General features: G+C 45.9%; 1 protein-coding gene across 1 annotated transcript; it reads left to right on the forward strand.

Annotated features, from left to right (window-relative positions):
• Positions 1 to 23,609: 23,609 nt before the first annotated feature.
• LOC308340310 (C-X-C chemokine receptor type 2-like) lies at positions 23,610 to 24,668 on the forward strand (the record flags this gene model as incomplete). The annotated part of the gene is made up of 1 exon (XM_080799441.1): positions 23,610 to 24,668. One exon carries the CDS (start codon positions 23,610 to 23,612, stop codon positions 24,666 to 24,668), a length of 1,059 nt encoding a protein of 352 aa, XP_080655567.1.
• Between the last annotated feature and the right edge of the window lie 2,155 nt (positions 24,669 to 26,823).

The following is a 26,823-nucleotide window of genomic DNA, read 5'->3' on the forward strand; positions in this document are numbered from 1 at the left end:
TACGGCTCAGGTCATGGTCCCAGGGTCCTGGGATAGAGTCCCGCATCGGGCTCCTTGCTCAGGGGGAGCCTGTTTCTCTCTCTGCCTCTGCCTGCCACTTTGCCTGCTTGTGCTCTCTCTCTCTCTGACAAATAAATAAATAAAATCTTTAAAAAAAAAAACAACCGTACAATATAATGATTCAACAATTACTCTGTGCTCACCACAGTAAGTGTAACTACCATCTGTCACCAAACAACATTATTACCATCTTAGTGACTGTATTCCTTATGCTCGACTTGGTCATCTGTGTGACTTATTTATTTTGTAACTGGAAGTCTGTATATCTTAATCCCCTTTATCTATTTCACCCAACCCCCCCCACCTCCCCTCTGAAAGAAACATCTTTTAAAAGAAGGATTTAAAGAATTAATACCAGGGCACCTGGGTGGCTCAGTGAGTTAAGCCTCTGCCTTCGGCTCGGGTCATGATCTCAGGGTCCTGGGATCGAGCCCCGTGTCGGGCTCTCTGCTCTGCGGGGAGCCTGCTTCCTCCTCTCTCTCTCTCTGCCTGCTGCTCTGTCTACTTGTGATGTCTCTGTCAAATAAATAAATAAAAATCTGTTTAAAAAAATAATTAATACCAACCCTACTTAAGCTCTTCCAAGAAACAGAAGAGGAAGGAAAACTTCCTACACATTCTATGAAGACAGCATTTCCCTGATACCAAACCCAGACCTAGATGCCACTGTAGAGTGATATCTTTTATGAATATAGATACAAAGACCCTCAACAAAATACTAGCCAACCAAATCCAACAGCACACTGAAAGGATCATATACCATGACACTGAAAGGATTATATACCATGAGGATTATATACCAGTGAGATTTATCCCAGAAATACAGCAGCAGTTCAACATAAGATCAATCAATGTAATAACCACATTAGCAGAATGAAAGAAAAGAAAAAAGTACATCCCAATAGATGCAGAAAAGGCATTTGAGAAAATTCAGGACCTTTTCATGATAAAAGTACTCAGAAAACTGGAATAGAAGGGAGTTTCCTTAACATAGTAATGGACATTTATGAAAAAACCCACAACTAATAATATCCTTGATGGTGAAAAATTGAAACCTTTCCGCCTCAGATTGGGAACAAGACAAAGATGTCTTGCTATTCAACATTGTACTGGATGCTGTAGCCATGGCAATCAGACAATAGAAACAAATAAAAGACATCGAAATTAGAAATCAAGAATTAAAGTACCTCTATATGCACAACATGGTTCTATATAAAGAAAATCCTATAGAATACGCGTGTGCACCCGCGCGCACGCGTGCACACACACACACACACACACTCACTGCTAGAACTAATAAATGAATTCAGCAGAGTTTAGGGTACAGAATCAATTCACAAAAATCAGTTGTGTTTCTATATACCAGCAATGAACAATCTAAAAAAGGAATGAAGAAAAGAAATACTGTAAATTCCATTTACAATAACTTCTAAAATAATAAATTATCTAAGCATAAGAATAACCAAGGAGATGAAAGACTCAGGCACTAAAAACTACAAAACATTGCTAAAAGAATTTGAAGATTTAAATCAATGGAAACACTCCATGCATGAATTGGAAGACTGAATATTATTAAGATGGCAGTAAACCCATAGCAATCTAGAGGTTCAATGCACTCCCTGTCACAATTCTAGTGGCTATTTTTAAAAATTTTTTGGCCAAAATGTCAGTCTTCAAGTTTATAGGGAATTACAGGGGGCCCCAGACAACCAAAACATTTTTCAAAAAGATTTATTTATTTATTTGACAGAGAGCGAGCGAGAGAGAGACAATGAAAAAGAGAACACAAGCAGGGGAAGTGGGAGAGGGAGTAGCAGGCTTCCTGCTGAGCAGGGAGCCCCACTTGGGGCTCGATCCCAGAACCCTGGGACCATGACCTGAGCCAAAGGCAGACACCTAATGACTGAGCCACCCAGATGCCCTCAAGACAACATTTAAAAAAGAGAAACAAAATCGGAAGACTCACATGTCTTGATTTCAAAACTTACTACAAAACTATAACAATAAAAGCAGCATGGTACTGGCATCAGGACAGACATATGTAGACCAAGGAAATAGAATGGAGAGTCCAAGCAATAAACCCAACTTTTATGGCCAGTTGGTTTTTGACAAGAGTGTCAAGACCATTCGCTGGGGTAAGAAGAGTCTCTCTTTAAACAAATTGTGCTGGAACAATTGGTTAACCACATGCAAGAGTGAAGAAGTAGTACCCTTACCTCATTCCTGATACCAAAGTTAATTCAATATGGATCAACAGTCTAAATTGAAATGCGCAAACTATAAAACTATTAGAAGAAAACATGGGGGCAAATCTTCATCACCTTGGATTTGACAATGGGTACTTAGACGTGACACTAGAGCACAACAACAAAAGGAAAAAGAGATAAACTGTTCTTCAAAATTAAAAACTTGTGGTAGACGCATGCGAGCTGTGTCTCCAAACCTGAGATGAGTCAGCCAAGAACTGTCATTAAGGACAGTCAGCTGAAAGTCGGAATATGAATAATGTAATGGGTTGTGCTATTTACAGGAAATTAGTGATTTATTTTATTTAAATTTTATGTGGTTTAACGTGGCTCCCAAAAAGTTTTCTGCTGTGGAAAAAATCACATAAATCTGAACTTCCCATTTTGGCCTAAGTTCAAAGACATACCGCTTTTATTAATAGACAATTTCTCCTCATGTCTGCTGAATAAATGCTGAGCTGACGGAATGCCAAGTTATTGGCTTGCCGAGGGTGCTCTCATGCTTTGGCCCAGTTCTGAGAGGAGGGGCAAATGTGGCAGGGGAGGTCAGGAGGCTCTTCTCTTCGTCTGCTAAGAGATGATGACAGTTTGCTCTGGGTGGAGTAGTGGAGATGGAGAGAATTGAATGTTTTCGAGAATGATTTCAGTGAAGAAATCCAAAAGTCCTGGTGCTGGATTGAGAGATGCTGCATTAGCTTTCCCTGTTGAGCAACAAATCATCACAAACTTAGCAACTGAGCAAGACTCATTTATTATCTCATGGTTTCCATGGGTCAGGAGTCCAGGCATAGGGGACTGGGTCTTCTGTTCAGGCATTTACCAGACTTCAGTTAGGTGCTGACTGGGGCTGTGGTCTCACCGGAGGATCAACTGGGAGAAGATTCCCTTCCCAACTCCCTCAGGTGCTTGGCAGAGGTCATCTCCTTGCAATCTGTAGCACTGAGGTCTCGGTTTTCTTTCTGGCTGTTGGGGGATCCCCCCACAGTTCCTTGACAAATATGACAGCTTACTTCTTTAAAGCTAGCAAGGGAGTCTCTCTCACTTCAACCTGCAGGATGGACTCTTACCTAACATAATCATGGGCCTGGTATCCTCTCACCCTTGCAAAGTAAGACAGCCTAAACAAGGAGCTGACATCCACCACCCTGGCCATGGTCTACTGATTAGAAGCAAGTCATAGGTTCTACCTCAAGGGGAGGGAGTATACAAAAGCATGACACCTTAGAGTGTGTCTCCCACAGGAAGGATAAGGGAAAGCAAAGTGTCATCTTTAATGTTCAGATTTCTGGCTTGAGCGAATGGGTGGTGATATTGTCATTTACAAAGCTAGAGAACATGGAGGAACATGTTTGTTGAGGGAAGATCTTGAGTTCAGTTTTGGACAGGGTAAGCTGCTCAAGGGCATGAGCCATGCCTATTTTATTCTTCACTCTTTATCCAGTGCCTAGGGTAGTTCATGACACATAGCAGGTGCTTGAGACAATGAATGAATGAGTGAATGAATAAATGAATGAATGAGATCTGTGAGACATCCTAGTGGAGATAGTGACGAGGCCAGTATCTCCTAGAGGTCTCTGGTGTTTGTACAGTGACCAGCATGCTGACTTGGATGGAACTCCTAGGAAAGAAGATAGAGGGAGAGCAAAGATTTCAGGACTGGGTGCTGGGAGCCCCCAAACTGAAAATTCAGGCTGGAGAAGAAATACTGGCAAAGGCTACCAAGCAAGGATAGACACAAAAGTGTGGTGCTGAATGCTGCTCAGAAGTTGAGGCACTAGTTTTGGTGGAGTGGTGGGACTCAGCAGCCAACTCCATGGGCTGAGGGATGTTCAGGAGGTGAGGAAGGGGAGGGCAAGCAGACAGTTCTTTCTAGAAGTCTGGCCATGTGGGGAGAGATTGAGTGATAACTGGAGGCAGATGAATCTTCTATTATTAAGATCATCCAGGTTCTAATATCATGAGTGGGCAGCCCAAGGCAGGTGCTGCGGTACGAGGGGCTGGGTGGCTTTCTTGGTCAGGTGGAGAGAGAGCACCTTTTCTGCCTGTCTTATGGTTAGGCACTTTCTCTACCATGTTTTTATTATAGTCAGGCTAGCATTATTCTTTAAGAACGTTAAGAATGGAAAATATGCCCAAGGAACCTCTTCTCCTCTTCTCTCCTCCTGTTCCCTTCCTCCTTCCTCATCCCCAATAATTCTATCGAGAATTTCTTTGCTTCCTTCCTCCCTAACCTCTTTCTTTCTTTCTTTCTTTCTTTCTTTCTTTCTTTCTTTCTTTCTTTCTTTCTTTCTTTCTTTCTTTCTTTCTTTTCATTAGTATGGAAGAGACTTGAGCAGTTCTCATTGCCGAAAAGTAGGCTTCAAGAAAGGAGAACTTGAAGATAAAGAAAGTGAAGATGATAATTAGTAGTGTGAGACTTCCAAGAAAGCAGCAGGGATATGGATTCTAGGGCACAAAATTGGCTTTGGGGTGGCCAAGGGACAGCAGCGCTGCTACGGCAGAAGTAAAGGAGGAAGGTGTGGGGGTGGGCTCCGTGATGTGTTGGTCTGGTGTCAGCAAGTAGAGGGAGGTCCTCAGAACTCAGCATTCACGGTTTTCTGCATCCACCGAGACACCACATTTCACATAACAAACTAATAATATCGTTGAATGGCAGAGTACGTGCACAAACCCTTCATAGGAGAGCATACATAGCATATTTTTCCTTAAATGTTTTGAAATGAAATCTCTATTGACTTTAGTTATCATATGTAACATGTGTTCCTTATAAAAAAATTTAAATAATACAGAAAATTTCCCTTGAAATTCTACCCCACAGAGATAATCATTGTTAATGGTGAGCAACTACCTTGCCAGTGGGTTACATATTAAACGAAAGACAATATATGGAATTGTGTGAGCTGGTTCTCTCACTTTCACATTTTATCCTTTGCGTCAATATGTAAAGATCGTCCTTATCTTTCGTAACACCTGCCTGGTCTCTGGTCTCCATAACACCTCTGAGTCTCATGCCTTTATTTAACAAAAACGCTTTGATTAGCATTTAGGTTGTTTCTAATTTTTCAATACAATGACCATTCTTGTTCATACCACTTTGCACACCTGCACCATTTTTTTCTTAAAATAAATTTCTAGAACAGGGAAACACATGTACACATTTAAAATTTTGATGCCCGTCTCTGAATTGCTCTCCAGAAGGCTCTGCTAATCTGAGCTTTCATTCACAGAAGCTAAGGGTGCCTGTTTCCCGACACTCTTGCTAACAACTGGCTTATAAGTCTTTAATTTTGTTAATCTAAGTGAAATATGACATCTTATTTTAATTGACTTATCTGTAATTGTTAGCGAGGTGGAACATCCTGAACATGAGTTTTGGACATTTGCATGTCTTCTTTTATGGAGTGCTTCTTAATGTCTTTTACTCATTTTTTATTAGGCTTGTAATGTTCTTATTTATTTCTAAATAATCCGTAGTTTAATAATATTCCTCTTTCTCCATCGTGATGCAAATATTTTTTCCATTTTGTCATTTATCTTTTAGTTGTGCCATTGGTTTGATTTGCGATATAGAGATTACATATTTTCATGTCAAGTTTCTCAATCTTTCATTTCATTTTATTATTGTTATTATTTTTTAAAAGATTTTATTTATTTATTTGACAGACAGAGATCACAGTAGGCAGAGCGGCAGGCAGAGAGAGAGGGGAAGTAGGCTCCCCGCTGAGCAGAGAGCCCTAGGTGGGGCTCGATCCCAGGACCTTGAGATCACGACCGGAGCCGAAGGCGGAGGCTTTAACCCACTGAGCCATCCAGGCGCCCCTTCATTTTATTTTTAAATTTAAAAAATTAAGTAGGCTCCATGCCCAGCGTGGAGATTGAACTCATGACCCTGAGATCAAGAGTCGCATACACTACTGACTGAGCCAATCAGGTGCCCCTTCATGTTATTTTATTTTATTTATTTTTTATGTCATTGACATTCTCCTAAGAAAGCTGATTACACATCAGAATTATAAAAAAATTCTATTTTTCTCTATTACTTTGTAGTTTAACCTTTTCATTAAAATTTTATCCTTCTCTGCTTTATTTAAAATTAGATGGAAAATATCTGATTACATTCTAGTCACTTTCTTGTTTTATTTATTTATTTCATTCTTGTCACTTTCTTAGAAGTAATCACAGTCATCTGATTAAGACTTTTCCTTTCAAAACCCTTTAATACATTTACATTCATATACTCATATGGAGATTTATACACATATTTAACATAAATAGTATCATTCTATATATGTTATTTGTAACCTGCTCTTGTATTGAACAGTATTTCCTTGTTAGTACAAATAGATTGACCTCTGCCTTTTCTAGCTGCTACATGATAGTCTATTGTACCATTAGTTGTGGTTTAATTATTTCATATTTAAATCTTTAATCCATCTGAATTTTGTGTATATGTATATGGGAGTGGAGTGAATTGGGAATATAACTTAATTTTTCCCCAGTAAATTTGCAGCTATCCTAACACCATGTGTTGAATAACCCACCTTTCTTTTACTGTCTTGAAATGTTGCTTCACAACAGAACAAATGCTAGATTGACGATGTTGAGAGGTGGACATAGCAAAGTCTTCAGGAACTTGTGAAGGAGCTTCCTGCTTCCGCTGGACCAGCAGTACCAGCTAGCCTGGTGTTCCTAATTCTTCCTCGGCCATGTAGCTTGCTCTGAACAGGCATAGAAAAGGCCTGACCTGGGTGCTTGGGTGGCTCAGTGGGTTAAAGCCTCTACCTTCAGCTCAGGCAATGATCCCAGGGTCCTGGGATTGAGCCCCGCATTGGGCTCTCTGCTCACCAGAGAGCCTGCTTCCTCCTCTCTCTGCCTGCCTCTCTGCCTACTTGTGATCTCTGTCAAATAAAATAAATAAATAAATAAATAAATAAATAAAATCTTTTAAAAAAAGAGAGAGAAAAGGAATGACCAATATTCATTCCCTAATTCTTTTATTTTCAAGTACACAGAAATCCTAGTTTTGCAATGAGAACTTCTCCTCCTCTTCCTCCTCCTTCTTCATCTCATTCTGTTCCTCCTCCTCCCCTTCTTCTTCTTCTCCCCCAATTTCCTTCTTCCTCCTCCTCCCTCTCCTCCTCCTCCCCTTCCTTTCTTCTTCTTCTCCATCCATTATAAGGCTGTGATAAACCTGCCTCTTATCCCCACCTCCCCTGAAGTCCTCGAGGTATGTATGTAAATAAAATCTTAAAAAAAAAAAAGGATGCAAATGAACAGCCAGGTGGACAGGCAAGGTCTGGAAGGGTCCTGAGGCAGGAAATTCTTGGTGGAGTTGGGGTGTACCACCCTTGTGGTGGGTGGATATGTTTACCAACTTGGAAACCTGCTTAAATTTAATTTAATTAATTTATTTTTTAAAAGATTTTATTTATTTATTTGACAGACAGAGATCACAAGTCAGCAGAGAGGCAGGCAGAGAGAGAGGAGGAAGCAGGCTCCCCTCGGATCAGAGAGCCCGATGCGGGGCTCGATCCCAGGACCCTGGGATCATGACCTGAGCTGAAGGCAGAGGCTTTAACCCACTGAGCCACCCAGGTGCCCCTAATTTTAATCATTACATATTTATTTGAACAGGTATTAGAAAGAGCTCAAACTCACACAAGAGAGCTGCAAGGCTAAAATGGGTATTTAACTTACTATGATACAAATTAGTCAATTTAAAGAAAAACATAGCACTTGAATGGACACGGGACAAATGCAGCAGATGGTCTGAGGATGATTGAAGTTTGGAAAATCCCAAATTAGATGATAGTTGAATCACTCAATCAGTCAAGAGTGCCTTCAGCTGCAAGTAACAAGAACAAAACTCATAAGAGTTTAAACACATTGTGGGATTTTTGTTGTTGTTATTCCGCACATACTGTCCGTTCATGTTGGTTCATTGCAGTCCGAGGGGGAACCACCTCTTTGTGATTCTTCTGACCTTCTCTTCAGGGTCCCGTGATGGCTGCTGTAGCTCTGGCTCCCACAAGCAAAAGGAAGAAAAAGGAAGAGGTGGCACCCAGTGGCATCTTTTCCTTTTGTCAGGAAAAGCAAGAGCTTTCCTAGCATTCCCAACATTCTTCTCCTTAAGCATCTGCTAGAACCACACAGGAGGCCACTGCTAGGTGGAAAGGAGGCTGGGAACGTGAACAACAGACAGGCATAGTTGTCTTTGACCCTCTTCATCAAGCTGAGCTTCTTGGAGTGAGGAAGAATGGGTGTGAGTTAGACGAGCGCCATGTCTGCCATGTGGGAACACATGGCCAGGCAGAGTGAAGCAGAGACAGGAGGCCATATGTCCCCAGAGAGAATGCCGCAGTAGGGAGTCATGTCAGGCTTTCAGCTCCCATGCCTGAGTGACAAACTCTACTTCATTTCCTGCTCTTGCAAACTGGTGAGATTGCCTGTTGTCTCATTTCCATAAAGTCTCCTTCAACTCGAGCTGGTGGGAGTGGGTTTCTATGACTCCTTAGAGCCGTGAGCAGAGTTTTTGACAGGTCTTAATGTGTGTTTCCTCATTTGTTCCTTAAAGCACTTGCTGTCATCCTTATCCAAGAACATAAAGAGGCTCTGAGAGGTTAGGCGGCCCACCTCCCTCTTCTTCTGATCCCAGTTTTCTGGCAATTGGTATGCCCTTTATGCCATCTCTGTCATCTGAGGAGGGTCACCTGTGCAGGAGCGTTTATTCCATAAACAGCATCAAAGGCTGCTGAGAGATGGGGTATCGTCCAGGACCTGCCAGTGTCACCCAGGAGCTCTGTCCCTGGCTTAAGTCAAAAGGCAGGACAAGGCTTGAATCTGTCAGACATCTGCGTTTTGAAGACTCAGGGAATGTTTACTTTTCTGCTTGTCTATTTTCAAACTTTATGCCTGTAATTTATTGTCCTGATTCCTGTTTAACATGGTTGGAAAATATGAGACATCCAAGTGACGGATTTGTGCAAGAAGCGCAAGAGAAGATGAGTGCACTTGGGAGCTACTGTTCTTCTCCTTCTCACGTCATCATCTCTCCTTGGGTGACCTTTGAGGGCTGGAGCTCCCACCACTCCCCGAACAGTGCTGGCTATCAAGATAGTGATTCATCTGGTCAAGCAGAAGTCATTATCTCCTCTCCCTAAACTTGACCTTTCTCTGCATTCCCTATCTCGGTAAACGGTATAATAGTCTGCACAGTCATGCCCGGAAGTCACCACCCCCACATGCAAACGCTCGCCACATTATTTAAGATCAATCAGGCTGTAATATGCCTCATCTTCTCTTTCCCCAGTGCCTCAGTTCTGGCCTTAATCTCCTTTTGGAGGATGGTGGACACCATCTCCTGGACTCATTGTTTTCTAAGCTTGTTAGAAACCTGGGGTGATTGTTCATTATCTGGATTCCCAGGCCCTGCTCCTACACTCTGATTCAATAGGGCTGGTGTGGGCCCTGGAATCCATTGGCTTCACAATGATCCCAATCAGTTCTGGGGAGCAGTGGGTGGCGCTGGAACCAAGCTGTTTTCCCTGCCTTGGGGCGCTCTGCCGTCAGTCTAGCCCTCCTCTGTGTAGAAGTAGCTTCCTAAAATGGGCCCATAGCTCTTAATCTGTAGCACAAACCCCAAAACAGCTACAAGTAAATGGGCTATGATTTAGCCACTACCTCCGTCTCCAGTCTTATCTCCTGCCTTCCCTGAGTTCTACTAGTAAAAGCTATTTGTCAATTTTGAGGACCCCGTTCTTTCCTTTTTTTTTTTTTTTTTAAGATTTATTTATTTGAGAGACAGCAAGAGAGAGAGCTAGGGGAGGGGAAGAAGTAGAGAAAGAATCTCAAGCAGACTCCCTGCTGTGTGTGGAGCCTGACGTGGGGCTTGATCTCAGGACGCTGAAATCATGACCTGAGCCAGTATCAAGCGTTGGACCCTTAACCAACTGAGCCACCCAGGCTCCCCATCCCATTGCTTTTTCTGTGCTCAATGCCTTTGCCGATGTTGTTCTTTCTTCCTGGACAGCCCTCCTTCCCCAGGTCGACCTGGAAAACTCCTATCCATCCTGCAAGACACAACTCAAGTGTTCCTTCTTCTGTGAAGCTTTCTTTGCCACCCTGGCGACTCAGATATATGTTTCTTATTGCAACCATCCCACTGAATTCTCCATTTCAGAGACTGTGCTTAGCTCACAGGTACAGGTGGCATTTGCTTTTCTTGTGCGAGAGGAAATTTAGTGAAAGCACATAGGGCAGTTTCCAGCAAGAAGTGTTCCCATTCTTTCCCCTGCATGTAAACTCTAGAGAGTTTCTCACTGTGAAAATCAAACACTCCTCTATCTGTTTACATTTACAACGTCAATATACTGGCGTGTGTAATAATAGTCATCATGGATCTGGTGCCCGCTGTGTGCTGGAGACTCTGCGTTCACCATTTCACTTTATCCTACAGACAAGAAAATTGAGGCTCAGAGGTGAATTAATTTGCCCACGATCACAAAGCTGGTAAGCGGTGGGATTGGTGCAATGCTAATTCTACCTCTTCCAGAGATTTCTTTTTAACAACCATTAGGATATGTGTTATGTGTCTCAGACAAAACATCCCTGGACCAGGGGGTGCAGGAAATATAAATGAGTGAGCAGGGTAGGCTTGGGGCAAGAAGGTAGGGTAGGGAGTGTGGCAAACTGGACAGTGTGCACCCTGCTTAAAAGAGTGCCGAGACCAAGCACCAGCTGACCCCGTCCATGACATTTTATTGTGAAAATTTTCAAACATGCAGCAAAGTTGAAAGAACTTTATAGGGTATGCCTGTATACCTACGACTGAGAATCTACCATTAACATTTGGCTTGCCCTCTCCTGTATCTATGCATCTAGCCATCCCTGTATCCATTAATCCATTTTGCTTTCTTGATGAGTTTCAAAGGAAATTGCAGACAGCCGTGCACTTCTTTCTAAATATGTCAGGTTGTAGAGCATGAACTAAAGATCAGTATATATAGTTTTTCCTCTGAGTAAAATTCATAGGCAACAAAACACACAAATCTATAGTGTATATTCACTGAGTTTTGGCAAATATGTGCTCCTGTATCATCCAAACCTCCATCAGTATAGAAAACATCACCGCTATCCCTAAAGGTCCCCTCGAGTCCCTCCTGTTTGTCTCTGCTTCTGTCCCTACTGAGGTAGCCACTGCTCTGATTTTCTTTCTTTCCTTTCCCTTTTTTTTCCTATTTTGCACCTTGTTTTATATACAATGCCACGTTTCATCAGGTCACTAAAGTTAACTAGACAATAAACTAGGCAGAAATCACTCTACAAAGAGAGGGAAAGCACCAAATACCACCTTCTAGAGAGAACCCACAGTTCAGATTTATTAGGAGCAAAGAAAAAAGAGACTTTAGATCATCCTGGAGGAAACAGAGCCATACACTTGGAATCTGTACTCAACCCACACCTGCAAGGAAGACAATATTCTGCCCAAACCACTGATCTGCTGCATGTGTCTACTGTTAGTCTAATACCAACAATTATAAACAGAGAAGCGCAACTCATCTTTGGAACAATCCTTAGAGCGCTCCAGGGCCAGACACGACATTTCCCTCATCACACTGCTGCTTCTCTTTGCATACCTGGGGTGCCTCCAGGAAAAGTCATTTTGGATATGGGAGGTCTTGAGACCTCCTCAGGAGTCTCTCCCTTTATGGTACGGGCCACCCTCTTGTGTGTAACATCAAGGAAACCTTGGACGTCTAAGTAGTTTGCCATCTTGATCAGCTTTCAGGAATTCTTGGTCCCAAACAGGGATATCATCTGTTCACTTTGCTTTGTTGTCATCCTTCTCAGGGGGCGTAAACCACTCCATGACTGTTTTCCATATTGTTGTGTCAACATTTGGTAGGGGAGCTGGGTCATTGTCCCCTCCTTCCATCCATTCCCAAATCTCCCAATGCGGTTGCCGATAGTCACAGACTGGCTGGCAATTTCAACATCAACTTCAAATATCTCTCCATCAGAACCCTGCAGCATCATGGAAGGCACAGCGCTCGGTCTCAGGGAGGCCAGAGACTGACAAGGGCACAGTGGCCTCAGCAACGAGAAGAGAACAAGGCCACTCCCGGATCATTTTCTCCCATAGATTAGCTTTGCCTGTTCAGGAACCTCACGAAAGCAGATTCGTCACAGTGTGTACTTTCCCTCAGCTTGAAGTTTTTAACATTCATCCGTGTTGTTGAGTGTCCCTGTGGTTCATCCCTCTAAGTCGTGGACAATCTTCCACTGTGTTCCACCGTGTGAACAGACCAGTTTGTTCAGCCATCCTCCGTGTGCGGACAGCTGGACTGTTTCTAGTCTTTGGCTCTTATGAATAAAGCTATTAATATTTTGTATAAATATTTTTGTGAGTGCATATTTGCGTTTCTCCCGGCTATATTTCTAGGAGCAGAATTGCTGGGTTAGAGGGCAGGAGTGCATTTAGTTTTAGAAGAAACTGCCAGACCTTTTTACTGAGTGGTTATACCCTTTTATACCTGCCACCAACGATGTATGAGACGCCCACTGCTTCGTAGCCTTTGTGTCCTTCACAGACATACTGCTCATTTGTATATCTTCTTTTGTGAAGGTCCGTTCAACTCTTTTTTTTTTTTTTAAGATTTTATTTTTATTTATTTGACAGAGATCACAAATAGGCAGAGAGGCAGGGAGAGAGAGAGAGAGAGAGAGAGGAAGGGAAGCAGGCTCCCTGCTGAGCAGAGAACCCGATGCGGGGCTTGATCCCAGGACCCTGAGATCATGACCTGAGCCAAAGGCAGAGGCTTTAACCCACTGAGCCACCCAGGCGCCCCCAACTCTTTTTTTTTTTTTAAAAGAGATTTTATTATTTATTTATTTGAGACAGGGAGGAGGGGCGGAGGGAGAGGGAGAATTTCGAGCAGACTCTGTGCTGAGCACAGAGCCTGACGTGGGGCTCGATCTCACCTCCCTGGGATCAGGACCTGAGCTGAAAACCAAGAGTCAGACACTCAACCAACTGAGCCATCCAGGCGCCCCCTGCCTGTTCAGATCTTTTGCCCATTTTTTTTTTAGTAGTCTTTTGCTCTTTTTATTATTATTCGATTTCTTGATATATCCTGGAGACAAACCCTTTGTCAGATATACGTTTCACAATTGTTTTCTTCCAGATAGTGGTTTGTCTAGTCTTTTTCTTAATGGCATCTTTTGGATGAGCAGAAATTTTTTGATTTCGGAATGGGAAATCGCTGCTGGGGTGAGATGAAGTGGGAGTATATCTGTGGAGCTATTCGGAGTTGCATCTAGAAACAATACAGGTGGAGAGGGCCAGGCGAGAAATGAGGAGAGGCCAGCATACCCTGGGTTACAGTTGGGGGCCTGAGAGTCCAGGCATCTAGACAGACTAGTGACAGGAAAGAGACAAGGACCAAGAGGGTCCAGGTGAGCTGATTCGGAGTCAAGGGCCTGGAATGCAGGGAACTAAGAGGAACAGTTCTCTAAGCCCAGGCCCAGAAAGACGACTTGTGGAATTGGCTGAAGTTCTCTTCGTCCCTCTGGGTGGTGGCTGACACAGAGCAGCCAGGAGATGGACAATTCCAGATGCCAGAGCTTCAAGGAGGACTCCCAGCAGCACCTCCTACTCGTCATCCCCAAGTTCAAGTTCCTAGTTTTTAACAGGCTAAGATTACATTTTACATTTAAAAATTTCAACAGAAACCACTTCACATGTTTCTTTAAAAAAAAAAAGATTTTATTTATTCATTTGAGAGAGAGAGAGACAGAGAAAGCGAGAGCAAGCAAGAGAGAGATAGCATGAGCAGGGGGAGTGGGAGAGGGAGAAGCAGACTCCTTGCTGAGCAGGGAGCCAGACTTGGGGCTCAACCCCAGGACTCAAGACCATGACCTGAGCTGAAAGCAGATGCTTAACTGACTGAGCCACCAAGTGCCCCCATATGCTTCAAAAAAAAAAAAATTAAAAATGATCAATGAAAAATCTTTTCCCACCTGTCTCCCATCTGCCCAGTTCCCAACTTCAACCCCTCCACCCCCAGGCACCATTTGCGTAGTTTATTTTTTACCGCAACCAAGGACACTAATTTGGCAGCTGTGCCTGTCAGACAGAACGTCGGGTGTGCCGGCTGGGCCGCGGAGGGTAGAGCTGGTTGCAGTCGGTGGTATGTAAGAAAATAAGCAAGCCCGTGTTAAAGCCGGTTGGAACTTCATTAGAACTTGCTAGAACCTTGCTTCATGAATATGTAAGAAAGCACGATCAGGATAGGACATCATCCTCCTTAGATTGTGACATGGAGCTTGCTATGGACTACATTGTGTCTCCTCAAAATTCCTATGTTGAAGCCCTAACCCCAGTTTCATGGTATTTGGAGGTGGGGCCTTTGGGAGGCAACTAGGTTTAGCTGAAGTTATGGGGTGAGGTCTCTGTGATGGACTTTGTGTCCTTAGGCAGAGAGGGAGAGACCAGAGCCCTTTCTTTGTCACCTCTGCATGGACACTGTGAGAAGGCAGCTGTCTGCAGGCCAGGAAGCTGGGCCCTTGGTGTTGGGCACCTTGATGTCCACCTGCCACCGAGGCTATGCTGTTTTGTGACAGCAGCCCGAGCTGCCTAACATGGGGATCTGGCACCAAAAAGTGAGCTCTGAGAAAACAGTGGGGAGATTTCCAGTTCTTTGAAATATACCTTTGAATGGTTTTGCCAAGAGCATCCCGATGTGCTGTATTTGAACGTGCGGACTCACACAAAGAGACTGAGAACCACTGGTCTGGAGGAAGGGTCTGTGGGGGAAGGGGAAGACCACAGGGACAGGACTCTGAAGTGCTAGAAGCCGGAGAGAAGTCGGGTGGCCTATGAGCACAAGGGAGATCAACTTAACTGTGCTCACACTCTTGCCAACCGCTTAACTCTCCTCTGGGAGGACTTTTGAGGGGTGAATGAATGCATGTGAAAAGATCTGCAGACCTTCAAGGGTGATGTTGGGTTCTAGATGTTGGCTGCCTGACTCAACTTCTTTGGGGTGGAGGGTATTTTCACTGAGATGATTTCTTTTCCTATCCCCACTGTCATTTGTTTCGATAGGAGGGGAATGCTGCCCTCTCCTGGGCTGGTCTTGCAACTGCAGCCACTGGCCACCTAGCGTGAACCCCCCCCCCCCCCCCCCCCCCCCCCGCCCAGCATCAGAACCCTTTCTTGATCTGAGCTGTTGTCAGTATAGATAGGGATCTCAGGCTTTGCTAAGTCATTTCTCACAGCCACGGTGGAATCAGTTTTCCCTTTGGTGCTATATCCCAGCGGCTGGAGGTGAGAGAAACAGAGGGCAAGTTACTTGGGGGTCTCCTAGACTCTAGAAATGGAATCCATCCTCCCCCGCCTTTCTCTTTTGGCTTTCTTTCTTCCACCACTCTATCATCCTAATCACCAAGTTGTCTCCTAGCACTTGGGATACAGTGATCTAGATAGGTGAGGATTTCTGCCTTCCCCAAGCTTATAGTCTAGAGACGTTAATGGTAGTATATGAAATACACACGCAGATTACAGAGGATGATAGAAGTAGTAAGTGCTGTGAGAAGAGAAAAATGTTTGGAAAACAGCATAGCCAGGGACATCAGGAATACTAGGGGAGGTGCAATTGTGAATTGGTGCACAGAGTGGGCCTAAGCGAGAAGGTAGCATTTGAGCAAATTCTCAGAGGACATGGGGAAGTTACCTGTGGGAGGTCTATAGGAGAGCATTCAGAGAAGAGTGGGCATTGGAAGTAATGCTCTAAGGCAGGAGCCAGGCTAATACAGCTGGACCAGAGCTCCAAGTCGGGGAAGGAGGAAGATACAGTTAGAAGATGCTATGGACTGGATTGTGTTCCCTCCCCCCCATTCATATGTTAGAGTCCTGCAGTATGTCAGAATGGGACCTTAGTTAGAAATAGGGCTGCCACAGATGTCAATAGTCAGGATGAGGCCACCAGAGGGCGCCAGAATCTAACATGACTAGTGTCCTAAAAAGGGGAAATTTGGACATAGACACTGGCGTCCAAGGAGAGAGCGTCATGTGGCGATGAGGGCAGAGATCAGGCTGATGTGTCTACAGGCAGAGGCAGGCCAAAGATGGCCAGCAAAGCAGCGGGCGCTAGGAGAGAAGCCTGGAACAGATTTTTCCTTGCAGCCTTCAGGAGGAACCAGCCCTGCTGACACCATTATCCTGGACATCCAGCCTCCAGGACTGTAAGACAGTAACTCTGCTGTGTGAGCCACCCCAGCCCACTAACACCCAGGGATGGTGAGGCGGGATCGGGGTGGGGATGGGGAGTGATGGGGAAGGCCTTAAAGGATTTTGGCTTTTTTCAAAAGAAGAGACTAGAAGAGCAGGAAGACTGGGAGGTCACTTAAGTAGTGTAGGTGAGAAGGGAAGGTGGAGGGGGCAGGGCATCAGCTGTAGGGGTGATGAGAAAATAGGAACTGGAATGCATTTTTGTAGAGCGGACAGAACTTTCTGGTAGATTAAATGTTGAGTGTAAGAGACAGACAGTTGTCAATGATGAGTCAACAAAGTGGCCCGAGCTCCTGGAAGGACGGAGGGGCCATTTAGTGAGGTAAGATGAAGATTCTAATCTGCCTCTTCACTCTCCTCCACTACTTCATCCATTTATTTCAAATATTCAACCAATATTTACTTGGTGCCAGGGCTGGCTGCAGCACCCAGTGCAAAATAAGAGCGCGGGGCCCCTCATTCCAAAAGCAGGAGAAAAGCTTGTTTCTTTCTTCTATGATCGTTCTTTTAACTGGACTCTGTTTTTTTTTTTTGTTTTGTTTTGTTTTTAAAGATTTTATTTATTTATTTGACAGAGATCACAAGTAGGCAGAGAGGCAGGCAGAGAGAGAGGAAGGGAAGCAGGCTCCCCACTGAGCAGAGAGCCCAATGCGGGGCTCGATCCCAGGACCCTGGGATCATGACCTGAGCCGAAGGCAGAGGCTTTAACCCACTGAGCCACCCAGGTGCCCCTGTTTTGTTTCGTTTTTAAGTAGGCTCCACGTGTCACCCCAGTGCGGAGCTTGAACTCATAACCCTGAGACCAAGACCTGGCCTTACTGAAGCGACGGAGCCACCCAGATGCCCCTAAAGATAGTCTCTAATGGACTCTATGTTTTTTACTTGCTATTTAAGGTTGTGCTCCCGGAGGCATAGGGCCCCTGTGGGGTGGGGGAGTGGGAGGCTGAGCCCAAGGAGGCAGTAAGGGTGGGACTGCATGTGAGCTGAGCTCCAACCCCTGTCGCGCTCCCCTGTCGCACCAGACTTCACTCAGAAGACACCAATTCCAAAATGAAGTTATTAAGAAGTTCAAGGCAGCGGACCGCAGAGCATTCTGCCCCCAGCTCAGGGCTCCTCTGAGCATAGGACTCCGTGTGGCTGCGCTGGTTATCCATCCACTTCCTGTTTGGCATCTACTCATATGTGTCACACACTTTGCGGGGCACCAAGAATGCAAAATAGACTCCTTTATAGTTCCTGTCTTTAAGGAGGGGCAAGGAACGAAGGGATGGTTTATGAATCACTACTCCGTGCCAGAGTCTTGCCTGTTCATAGCCCAGTAGGAGGGAAAGACTCCTAAAAATGATTTAGTAACACAATCTGGAAACCAGCACAGTGGAGAACCTGGGCGGGTGACACAGGAGGGGAGGGGAGGGAGGATGCAGGGCATTTAGGGCTGGAGGAGTTGGGAGCTCAATGGACAGGAGACTCAGCGTCCTGGGTGTCCGCTCATGGGCCTAGCTGGACCGACAAATTGGAGTGAAGAGAGGGGCAAAGGACCATGAGAGGGTTATTTACCGGGTTCCATTTATTTATTTATTTATTTATTTTTGGTGAGAATGGCTAAATACATATTTTTTTAAAAATTGCCAAAGTCATGCTTATTTGAGAAATTGGGCAACATCAAAATGTACAAACAAGAAAGCAACTATCTGTAAGCCGCCCACCCAAAGATAACCACTGTTAGCATTTTGACTCTCTTTCCTATTTTCCCCCTGTGTGCCTACACGCAATTATTACAAAGTGTTATCCTGCTGTACGTTCTGTTTGCTAACCCGCATTTGCCCTTGGCATCCTATCATAGGTACATTTCTGTAACATTAATTGTAGCTATCCGTGTTGAGTTTAATGGACACACTGTGTTCCATTTTATAGATCTACTCTAATTTGTATAAAGTTTTGGAAGCCTACTGAAGTTACTATGAACCTGTGTTATATAAATAAGCCTGTGATGAGCTTTGACTTCCCTCCCTCCCTCCCTTCCATTCCTCACATTAGGTGGGATTTCAGGGTCAGAAGGTCTGTGCTGTTTAGCATGTTCGATACATATTCTCCCAACAAGACTGTGGATGAGGGGTGTGTACGTGTATCAAGTCAGCAAAAGGTGATTGAACATTTATTATCTGCCAGATACTGTGCTAAGTCCCTTACGTGTATTAACTCATTGATCCTCATGTCAGTTCTATGAGCTAGGCACTACCTTTCTTCCCATTTTACAGATGAGAACGTGAAAGCACTGAGCAAGTATCAAGCCTCGGGAGGGCACACGGCTGGCCAGGGACAGGGCTGGGATCCGCAGCGTGGTGGTCTGGTTCCAGGACCAGTACTCTACCCTAGTTCATCATCACACAGAACCATGAAGCCAGTATCCTGATCCCCAGTTTTATGGATAAGGACTTTTTTTTAGTCTTTTTAAGTCTTAATTTTAATTCCAAGAATAAAGATATGTTGCTGCACATTAAGAAACTTATCCAAGGGGGTGCCTGGGTGGCTCAGTGGGTTAAAGCCTCTGCCTTTGGCTCAGGTCATGATCCCGGGGTCCTGGAATCGAGCCCTGCATCGGGCTCTCTGCTCAGCAGGGAGCCCGCTTCCCTTCCTCTCTCTCTGCCTGCCATTCTGCCTACTTGTGATCTCTGTCTGTCAAATAAATAAATAAAATCTTAAAAAAAAAAAGAAACTTATCCAAGATCATAAACCAATAAAGGAAGGCCTGTATAAAGCATCATCGCTCTGACTCCAAAGCCGAGATCTATGGGTCCTTGATGAAGGTGTCTGAGTTCATTCGGGAGTGGGTTCTCAGACTGGTTTTTAGGTGCTCACTTTTTGAGGTTCCTCTTTGGTTTCTGCCAGAGCTTGGCAGTCAGGCCTCGGAGGTCTGCACCTGCCCAGATCATACCTGTTAAGTCCTTGCTCACCCTGACTCTCACAGCCCGGACCCCGTGAGGTGCTGACATTCCTCCCCCTCATCTCATCCTAGACCACTTGTTTTCTAGAACTCTTTCAGTGGGTCACAGTTTTGGTTGCCACTGACAGAAAACTCGGCCTGAACTGGTCTTAACAGTGAAGAACTGAAAAGGACTTAGGGAGGTTTGCCTCTGGTTTTTTCAGGACTCTGGCTCTATTTCTCGGTGATTCTCTCAGTTCTGCCTTCCTCTGTGTTTTAGTTTTGACTCCTGGACTGGTTTGCCATTTGATGCACCAAGATGGCTTCCAGCTGTAACTAAGATGCCATCTTTGCTTTTCCGTTGTTGCCAAACAGCCGTCCCAACCTTGGCTCTGTGGGGACCGTCTTAGGTCACATACTTACCCCGCACCTGTCACTATGGCAATGCGAGTGATCACGGGGGAGGGGGTGAATCCTCTCCTCCTCCTCCTCTACCTCTATTTTGGTCCCCAGGTCCAAGCAGACTCTTCTGCAGGACTGTGAAGAGAGGCCAACGTGGGCCAGCACAGGGACGGGATAGATACCCGTCCAGCCATGTTGTGCCGCTCACATGTTCTTGCATATGAAGCTTCCATTTTCAAATCAGAGTGGCAAGAAGGGGCCTCTGCATTTTGCCAGAGGACTGGCATTCAGGCGACACATGTCATAACAGTCTTGATGGCACTGGATGTTCCGCGCAGAATAGAAACATGCTTTCCTACTAGGAACATCACAGTTCTGTTGAAGAGGGAGCAGTTCTAAGTGGGAAGGTGTGGTATGGAGGATCTGTTGGGTGGGCGGACTTGCTGGAACATTTTCAAGTGGGTAACATTTTCTTCCAAGCTCATGCCTTTTCCCTCCCCTGAAATGCTCTTGCCTTTCTCTCCTTCCATGAAGAGGAGAGTCCTTTTAACTCTTCTCCTCCAGATCACCTTCCCACTGGAGACCTAAGCTACCTCCGTGGCCGCCCCCACAACCACCAAGAGGGACTGCTTCTCCTTTACTCCTTGGGCCGGAGGGCGGGCCAGACACTTCCCTCCTACCTCAGTCCTTTGTTGGATTAGACTGGAATGTTGGACCGACTAAAGTCAGGGCTTAAGAAAAGCAGAAGGGTGTTATAGACAAAGAGGGACTTAAAGTGTTAGCTAGAGCAGCTCCTGCCCTGGTCTGTCTCATTGGGTCCCTTGCAAGGATGTCCTCCTGCCCGGCGACTACCACCTCCTGATGGCAGACACTCTCTTTCCCCATGGTCTCCGCTTATACTAGCATATTCCTGGGCGTTTGGCAGCCAAACCCCAGACAGTCTGTTCTCTCCTGTGTTACCAGTCACTGTTTGCCGCCCCAGAATTACTTTTCCCCCAGATGATTAATAAGGGAACATCCATTCCCTTCAGGGACTCCCCATCTTCAAGTTCTTTCTGGTCTAGGCATCAGAACACAATAGTCCAACACCAGTAAAATCAAAGCGTGGGTGGCCCCAGGGCAATTGTCTCCTGATGCTTCCTGCAACTTTGTATGAATGAGAAGAGAACCCAGGGGGAGAGCATGACTTAGCTGAGAAAACACGCTTGTCAGTGGCAGGACTTATGCATGGGGTTGGGGGGAGGGGCACTCATGGTAGGGGCAGAATTTATACTAGAACAGATCGATGCTAACTTTAAACTCTAGAGGATGGTCGGAGAAGAATGATGCCAGACAGACCGGCCTGGCAGTGTGGAAGTGAAACTTTCAGGCACACCTCATCTATGACTGTGTGGCCAAAAGCAACAGACACTCTGAATCAGGATGGTGACCTGATCCGTGAATCATGGCAGGTCTGTCTAATGTTTCTTCTACAACGATGGATTGAGCACCTAGTCTGTTCCCTGGCAGAAGATTGGAAGATGGAGCAGAGAGGGTCTCTGTTCTCTAGACGCTCCCAGGCTGGTGGGGAAGGCTGACTTGTAAGCGCGTCATTATAAGGCAGGGTTCATGTTGTAACAGAGACGTGGTTACTGTACCAGAGGAGTAAAGCCAGGGGACACACATTAGCTGCTGGGAACAGCTGAGCCAGGCTCCAAAAAGCCATCCTTCATTCTGGGAGAGGAGCAAGATGACCTTCACCCCAACTCCTCTGTTCACGGATTGGCCCAGCTCCAGTGGTCTCCCTGTGGTCCCTGCCCCCAGCGGGCCATTCTAATCTACCAGTTGTTGAGAATGGTTGTGTTGATGTGTTGGGGTGGGTGGGTGGGTGGCGGTTTACTTCTCCCTCTGATCTTCATGACTGTCTCCAGCACTCCCAGGGGCCACCCCAAAGAAGCCTACAGGAGAAGTAAAAATTGTGTGCTTGTCGTCCAAACGCAATTCGAAGACAGCCCTCCACTTCCTTCCCATGATAATGTGTAGGGTGTGGGGGGCCCCCAGTCCCTCCTAAGTGGGGGGGGGGGCTCCTACCAGGACTGCCTACAATGGACTTCTTCTGAAGTCTCTACTGTCAAAAGTAAAATCCTCTCCCCTTTATTCATGTCCAAGCAAGTCAGAAGCTTTCAAAGGTGATCAAGGGAATTTAAGAGATAAACAAGTGGACGCGAATGCAAGAAAAAGAAAACAAAAATAGTCATCCATGTGGAGAATTCAGATAGTGGACCCTTAACTCCATCTTCATGTCTGGTAGCCCTGCTTGGACATCTGGGTGCTGGGAGTCTCCGAAGCCCCGCGGTGCCTTGACTTCACTCTGTCCTCCAAATATGGACATGGGCGGGGCTCAGAGAGGAGGTGTGTGGTGACGAAGCTTCCCTATTTCCCTTTATTCATCAAGTTTCCTCTGACTGTTAAGTTCCTCTGGTCTCTGAGCTCCAGCCTTGTACAGTTGGACACACCTGGCCTGTGCCTCAGGTAGGAAGCCACCTCTGTTGCCAGGACTTTCTTTGGGGAGGGAGACTTGGTTTGACTGTGTTTTAGAAAATGCATCCATGGGGTGCCTGGATGGCTCAGTGGGTTAAAGCCTCCGCCTTCGGCTCAGGTCATGATCTCAGGGTCCTGGGATTGAGCCCCCGCATTGGGCTCTCTGCTCAGCGGGGAGCCTGCTTCCTCCTCTCCCTCTGCCTGTCTCTCTGCTGACTTGTAATCTCTGTCAAATAAATAAATAAAAATCTTAAAAAAAAGAAAGAAAGAAAGAAAACGCATCCATTTCTCTGGGACCCAAAGACTCCCTTGGCTTCCTGCCTCCTCCCTTGTGACCACCTATTCAATTCCGATCTCATACGGGGCTGTGGTTGGTAACAAGGGGGCCACAGTCTTGTCACTTCCTCCTTTCACGCCTCTCCCTTTTTTTGGGGGGGAAGAGGTTTGCATTTTCCCAGTCTAATGTTTATTGCTTTGCCCTCAAATGCTGTCTTCTGGAAAAATGCAGTATCGGCAGGCAGAGAACATACTAGAATGTCTGGATCGGAATGAACTCAGAGAACCTCAGGCCTGCAGGGGACTCAGGGGTCATATACTCTGCCTCCCTCCAGTCGCAGAGGAGAAAACAGAAAACTGTGAAGGTAAAACAACCCCCTCAAGGTCATGCAGCTTATTATTGATAAATCAGCATAGAGTGAGGACTGGATACCCAGGACTGGTAACTTTCCAAAGGTTTCAGACTGTTTTCTGGAGATCTTGGGAGTTCTGGGGGATCCACCTTAGCAGCTACGTGGGTAGAAATGGCAGCACCCCTTCCTTCCCAGCAGATGAATTTTTGTTGGATTTACATGTTGGTCTTCTGGTATGATTTTGCTTCAGCAAAACCTTTCACAATTTGGGAAGATATTTGAACACTGCTGATGGTTCTGTGGATGTTTAGAGGGAACAAGGATGGGGACTCCTTTCCAATGACCATGCTATGAAATTGACCTCTAAAGAAGTTCAAAATAGAGGAGAAGGAAGGGCTTCTCCTGTTGCCAAACCAACAGAGAAGCAAAGCTATCCTGATAACTATTCTCACATCCTTGATGAGTGACTTCAATCTGAGTTACTAAATCACATTTCTTTCTTTTGAATCTTTCGACTAGATTGATCCATGATTTTCTCAATGGAAAATCTATGGAATGACACCGATGAGTGGTATTACGATGAATTTGGAAATTTCAGTGGCACACCACCCACAGAAATATATAGTCCTTGTAGGATAGACACTGAGACACTCAACAAGTACGCAGTGGTGGTCATCTACGCCCTGGTCTTCGTGCTGAGCCTGCTGGGAAACTCCCTAGTGATACTGGTTGTCTTATACAGTCGGCTCAGCCAGTCTGTCACCGACGTCTATCTGCTGAACTTGGCCATAGCCGACCTGCTCTTCGCCCTGACCTTGCCTATCTGGGCTGCCTCCAAGGCGAAAGGCTGGATCTTTGGCACACTCCTGTGCAAGGTGGTCTCGCTCCTGAAGGAAGTCAACTTCTACAGTGGTATCCTACTGCTGGCCTGCATCAGCATGGACCGCTACCTGGCCATCGTCCACGCCACACGCACGCTGACCCAGAAGCGGCACTGGGTCAAGTTCATATGCTTAGGCATCTGGGCGCTGTCCCTGATCCTGTCCCTGCCCATCTTCGTCTTCCGCAGGGCCATCAATCCCCCCTACTCCAGCCCGGTCTGCTACGAGGACATGGGTGCCAATACCACAAGACTGCGGATAGTGATGCGGGCCCTGCCCCAGACCTTCGGCTTCCTCGTGCCCTTGGCGGTCATGCTGTTCTGCTATGGACTCACCCTGCGTACGCTGTTCCAGGCCCACATGGGGCAGAAGCACCGGGCCATGCGGGTCATCTTCGCCGTCGTGCTCGTCTTCCTGCTCTGCTGGCTGCCCTACAACCTGGTCCTGGTCGCAGACACCCTCATGAGGCTCCGGGTGATCGAGGAGACGTGCGAGCGCCGCAACGACATTGGCCGGGCCCTGGATGCCACCGAGATTCTGGGCTTCCTCCACAGCTGCCTCAACCCCTTCATCTACGCCTTCATCGGCCAGAAGTTTCGCCACGGACTCCTCAAGATCATGGCCTTCCACGGGCTCATCAGCAAGGAGTATTTGTCCAAGGACGGCAGGCCTTCCTTTGTTGGCTCTTCTTCAGCAAACACTTCTACCACCTTCTGAGCCCCTGGGCCCTGCTGGAGCTCCTTGGGGCACCTCCCTTGCCGTCAGCATCCCATCCCGAGCCTCACGTTCACTGGTTGTTTCCAGTCCCTGTGTCAAGGCAGCTCCTGGTTGTGGTTACTGGAAGCTACTGAGGCCACGTCCTTTTCAGGCCCGTTGGACGGTTTAGAAAGCCTGCCCTCGTTCCCCACGCCTCCCTATACTTACTATGCCAGCTGCTAGAGCTCAGTCCATCCTAGCACTGAGCCCACAGCACTCTGTTCTCTGGGGCAGTTAAAGACATTCAAAAGGCATCCTTTCAGGTGACGACAGAAAGTTCCTACCACGGGGAGCCGTTAGTGGCAAACAGCGGTAGTTGCTTTCCCGACTCTCCCTTTCTTGCTTGCCGGCAAAGCCCACCTCCCTTGAGGGAGGCCGAGAAGGACAGACACTCACTTTCCAAGACTCCCTTAGCTAGGAGTGGCCCTGTCATCCACTTCTGACTAGTAAGGTTTCAGGGCAATTGTGTGAACCACTCTCTTGGGGGAAAGAAGTCCAGGTTTGTAGCATTTCCCAAGTTGCCTGGGGCAAATGCTCCCACCACGGCGATGTCAAAGGTTTTCATGTGTTTAGCAACTAGCTCACAAAAATTTAGGAAATGTAATGGGCTGCTTTCACAAGCAGGTACAAACTGGCTTCAGGACACCGTTGCTTAAGAGGAATTCTGCTGGGTCCAGGGACTCCTGGGAAGTATTCCTGATTTAAAAAGAGAGAGAGAGACACACACACCCGCATATCCTTGGTTCTTGCCTTTGAATATGGTTGTGGGATATGATGTGACAAAGAGGCAAAAATTGTGCTCAACACACTTAGGCAGATGGAGTGGATAAGAACAAAGAGCCCAGAAAGAGACCCAAGCATAAATGGTCAATGATCTTCAACAAGGGTTACCAAGAATATTCAATGGGAGAAAGGATAGTTATTCAACACATGGTGCTGGGCAAACCAGTTATCCACATGCACAGGAATGAACTTAGTCCTTTCCCTCATACCATATACAAAAGTTAATTCAACGTGAGTCAAATACCTAATGATAAAAGCTGAATCTATAAAACTCTTGGGAGAAAACATAAGGAAAAGCTTCATTTGGTTTGAGGTTGGAGATGGAGAGAAGTTCAGAGATGAGCTTTAGATCAAGGTTGAGAGTGGATCCAGGGATGAGGTTGGAGTTGGATGTGATGTGGCGGGGAGCCAGAGATGTGGCAGCTTGGGACAGGTCAGAAAAGGATGAGTATTGGGAATAGGGGGAGATCGAGAATAGGGAGAAGCTGGAGCTGGGGTTAGTGAGATTCAGGGAGGTGCAATGGGGTTGGGACCAAGTATGGGGTGAGGTGTAGGAAGGCATGAGTATGTGAGTGTGGTGGGTCTCGGGAAGAGGTGTTAGAACTGGAGTGAATGTTAGGGGCTACTATTGTAGTCCAGTTAGTGGCTGGAGCAAAAAGACATCACTGGTAGAGTCACCATTTTCTGGGGAACATTGTTAAGATGCTTTTCTGGGGGCCAGGATGCAGGTACCTTGGCTGTCCAGCCAAGGGTCTCCAAGTGGGTTGATGAGAAAGGAGTTAGGGCTCAAGCCCTAAGAGGTAGATCTGATTCAGGAGAGAAGCTGGAAGAATGCAGAAGTCCAGGGAGGAAGGCAAATGGGTCTGGGAATCTTCCTTTCTTTTTCTCCTTCCCCTAATTTCCTTCCACCTCTCAAGTGCGAGCTTAAATGCCTATCTTCCTCCACCCTCTGCTGTCCCAAAGACGACCCTGTCAGGGGCTTCAGTAAGTAAATATGGATCCATATTGGGTCTGGGGAGACACAAATGACTCAAATATATCTGAAAAGATGCTTGGCCTCACTAGTAACCTGGGAAGTGAGAATCAAACACCAATAAAATAACTTGGAATTGTTTTAAACAGGGAGGGATATATAGTCGATTCTCAAACGAATTGTGTGGATCCACTGATAATGTGGATTTTTAAAATAAATACAGTAGTATAAACCTATTTTCATCCTGATTTTTAAAAATTTTAAATGGAATCTACTCCCCCAACATGGGGCTTGCACTCAGGACCCCAAGACCCATGGCATGGCCCACTGACTGAGTGAGTCAAGTGCCCCTTCATGATT

Source organism: Martes martes, assembly GCF_963455335.1.
Source record: "Martes martes genome assembly, chromosome: 3".
Lineage (NCBI taxonomy): Eukaryota > Metazoa > Chordata > Mammalia > Carnivora > Mustelidae > Martes > Martes martes.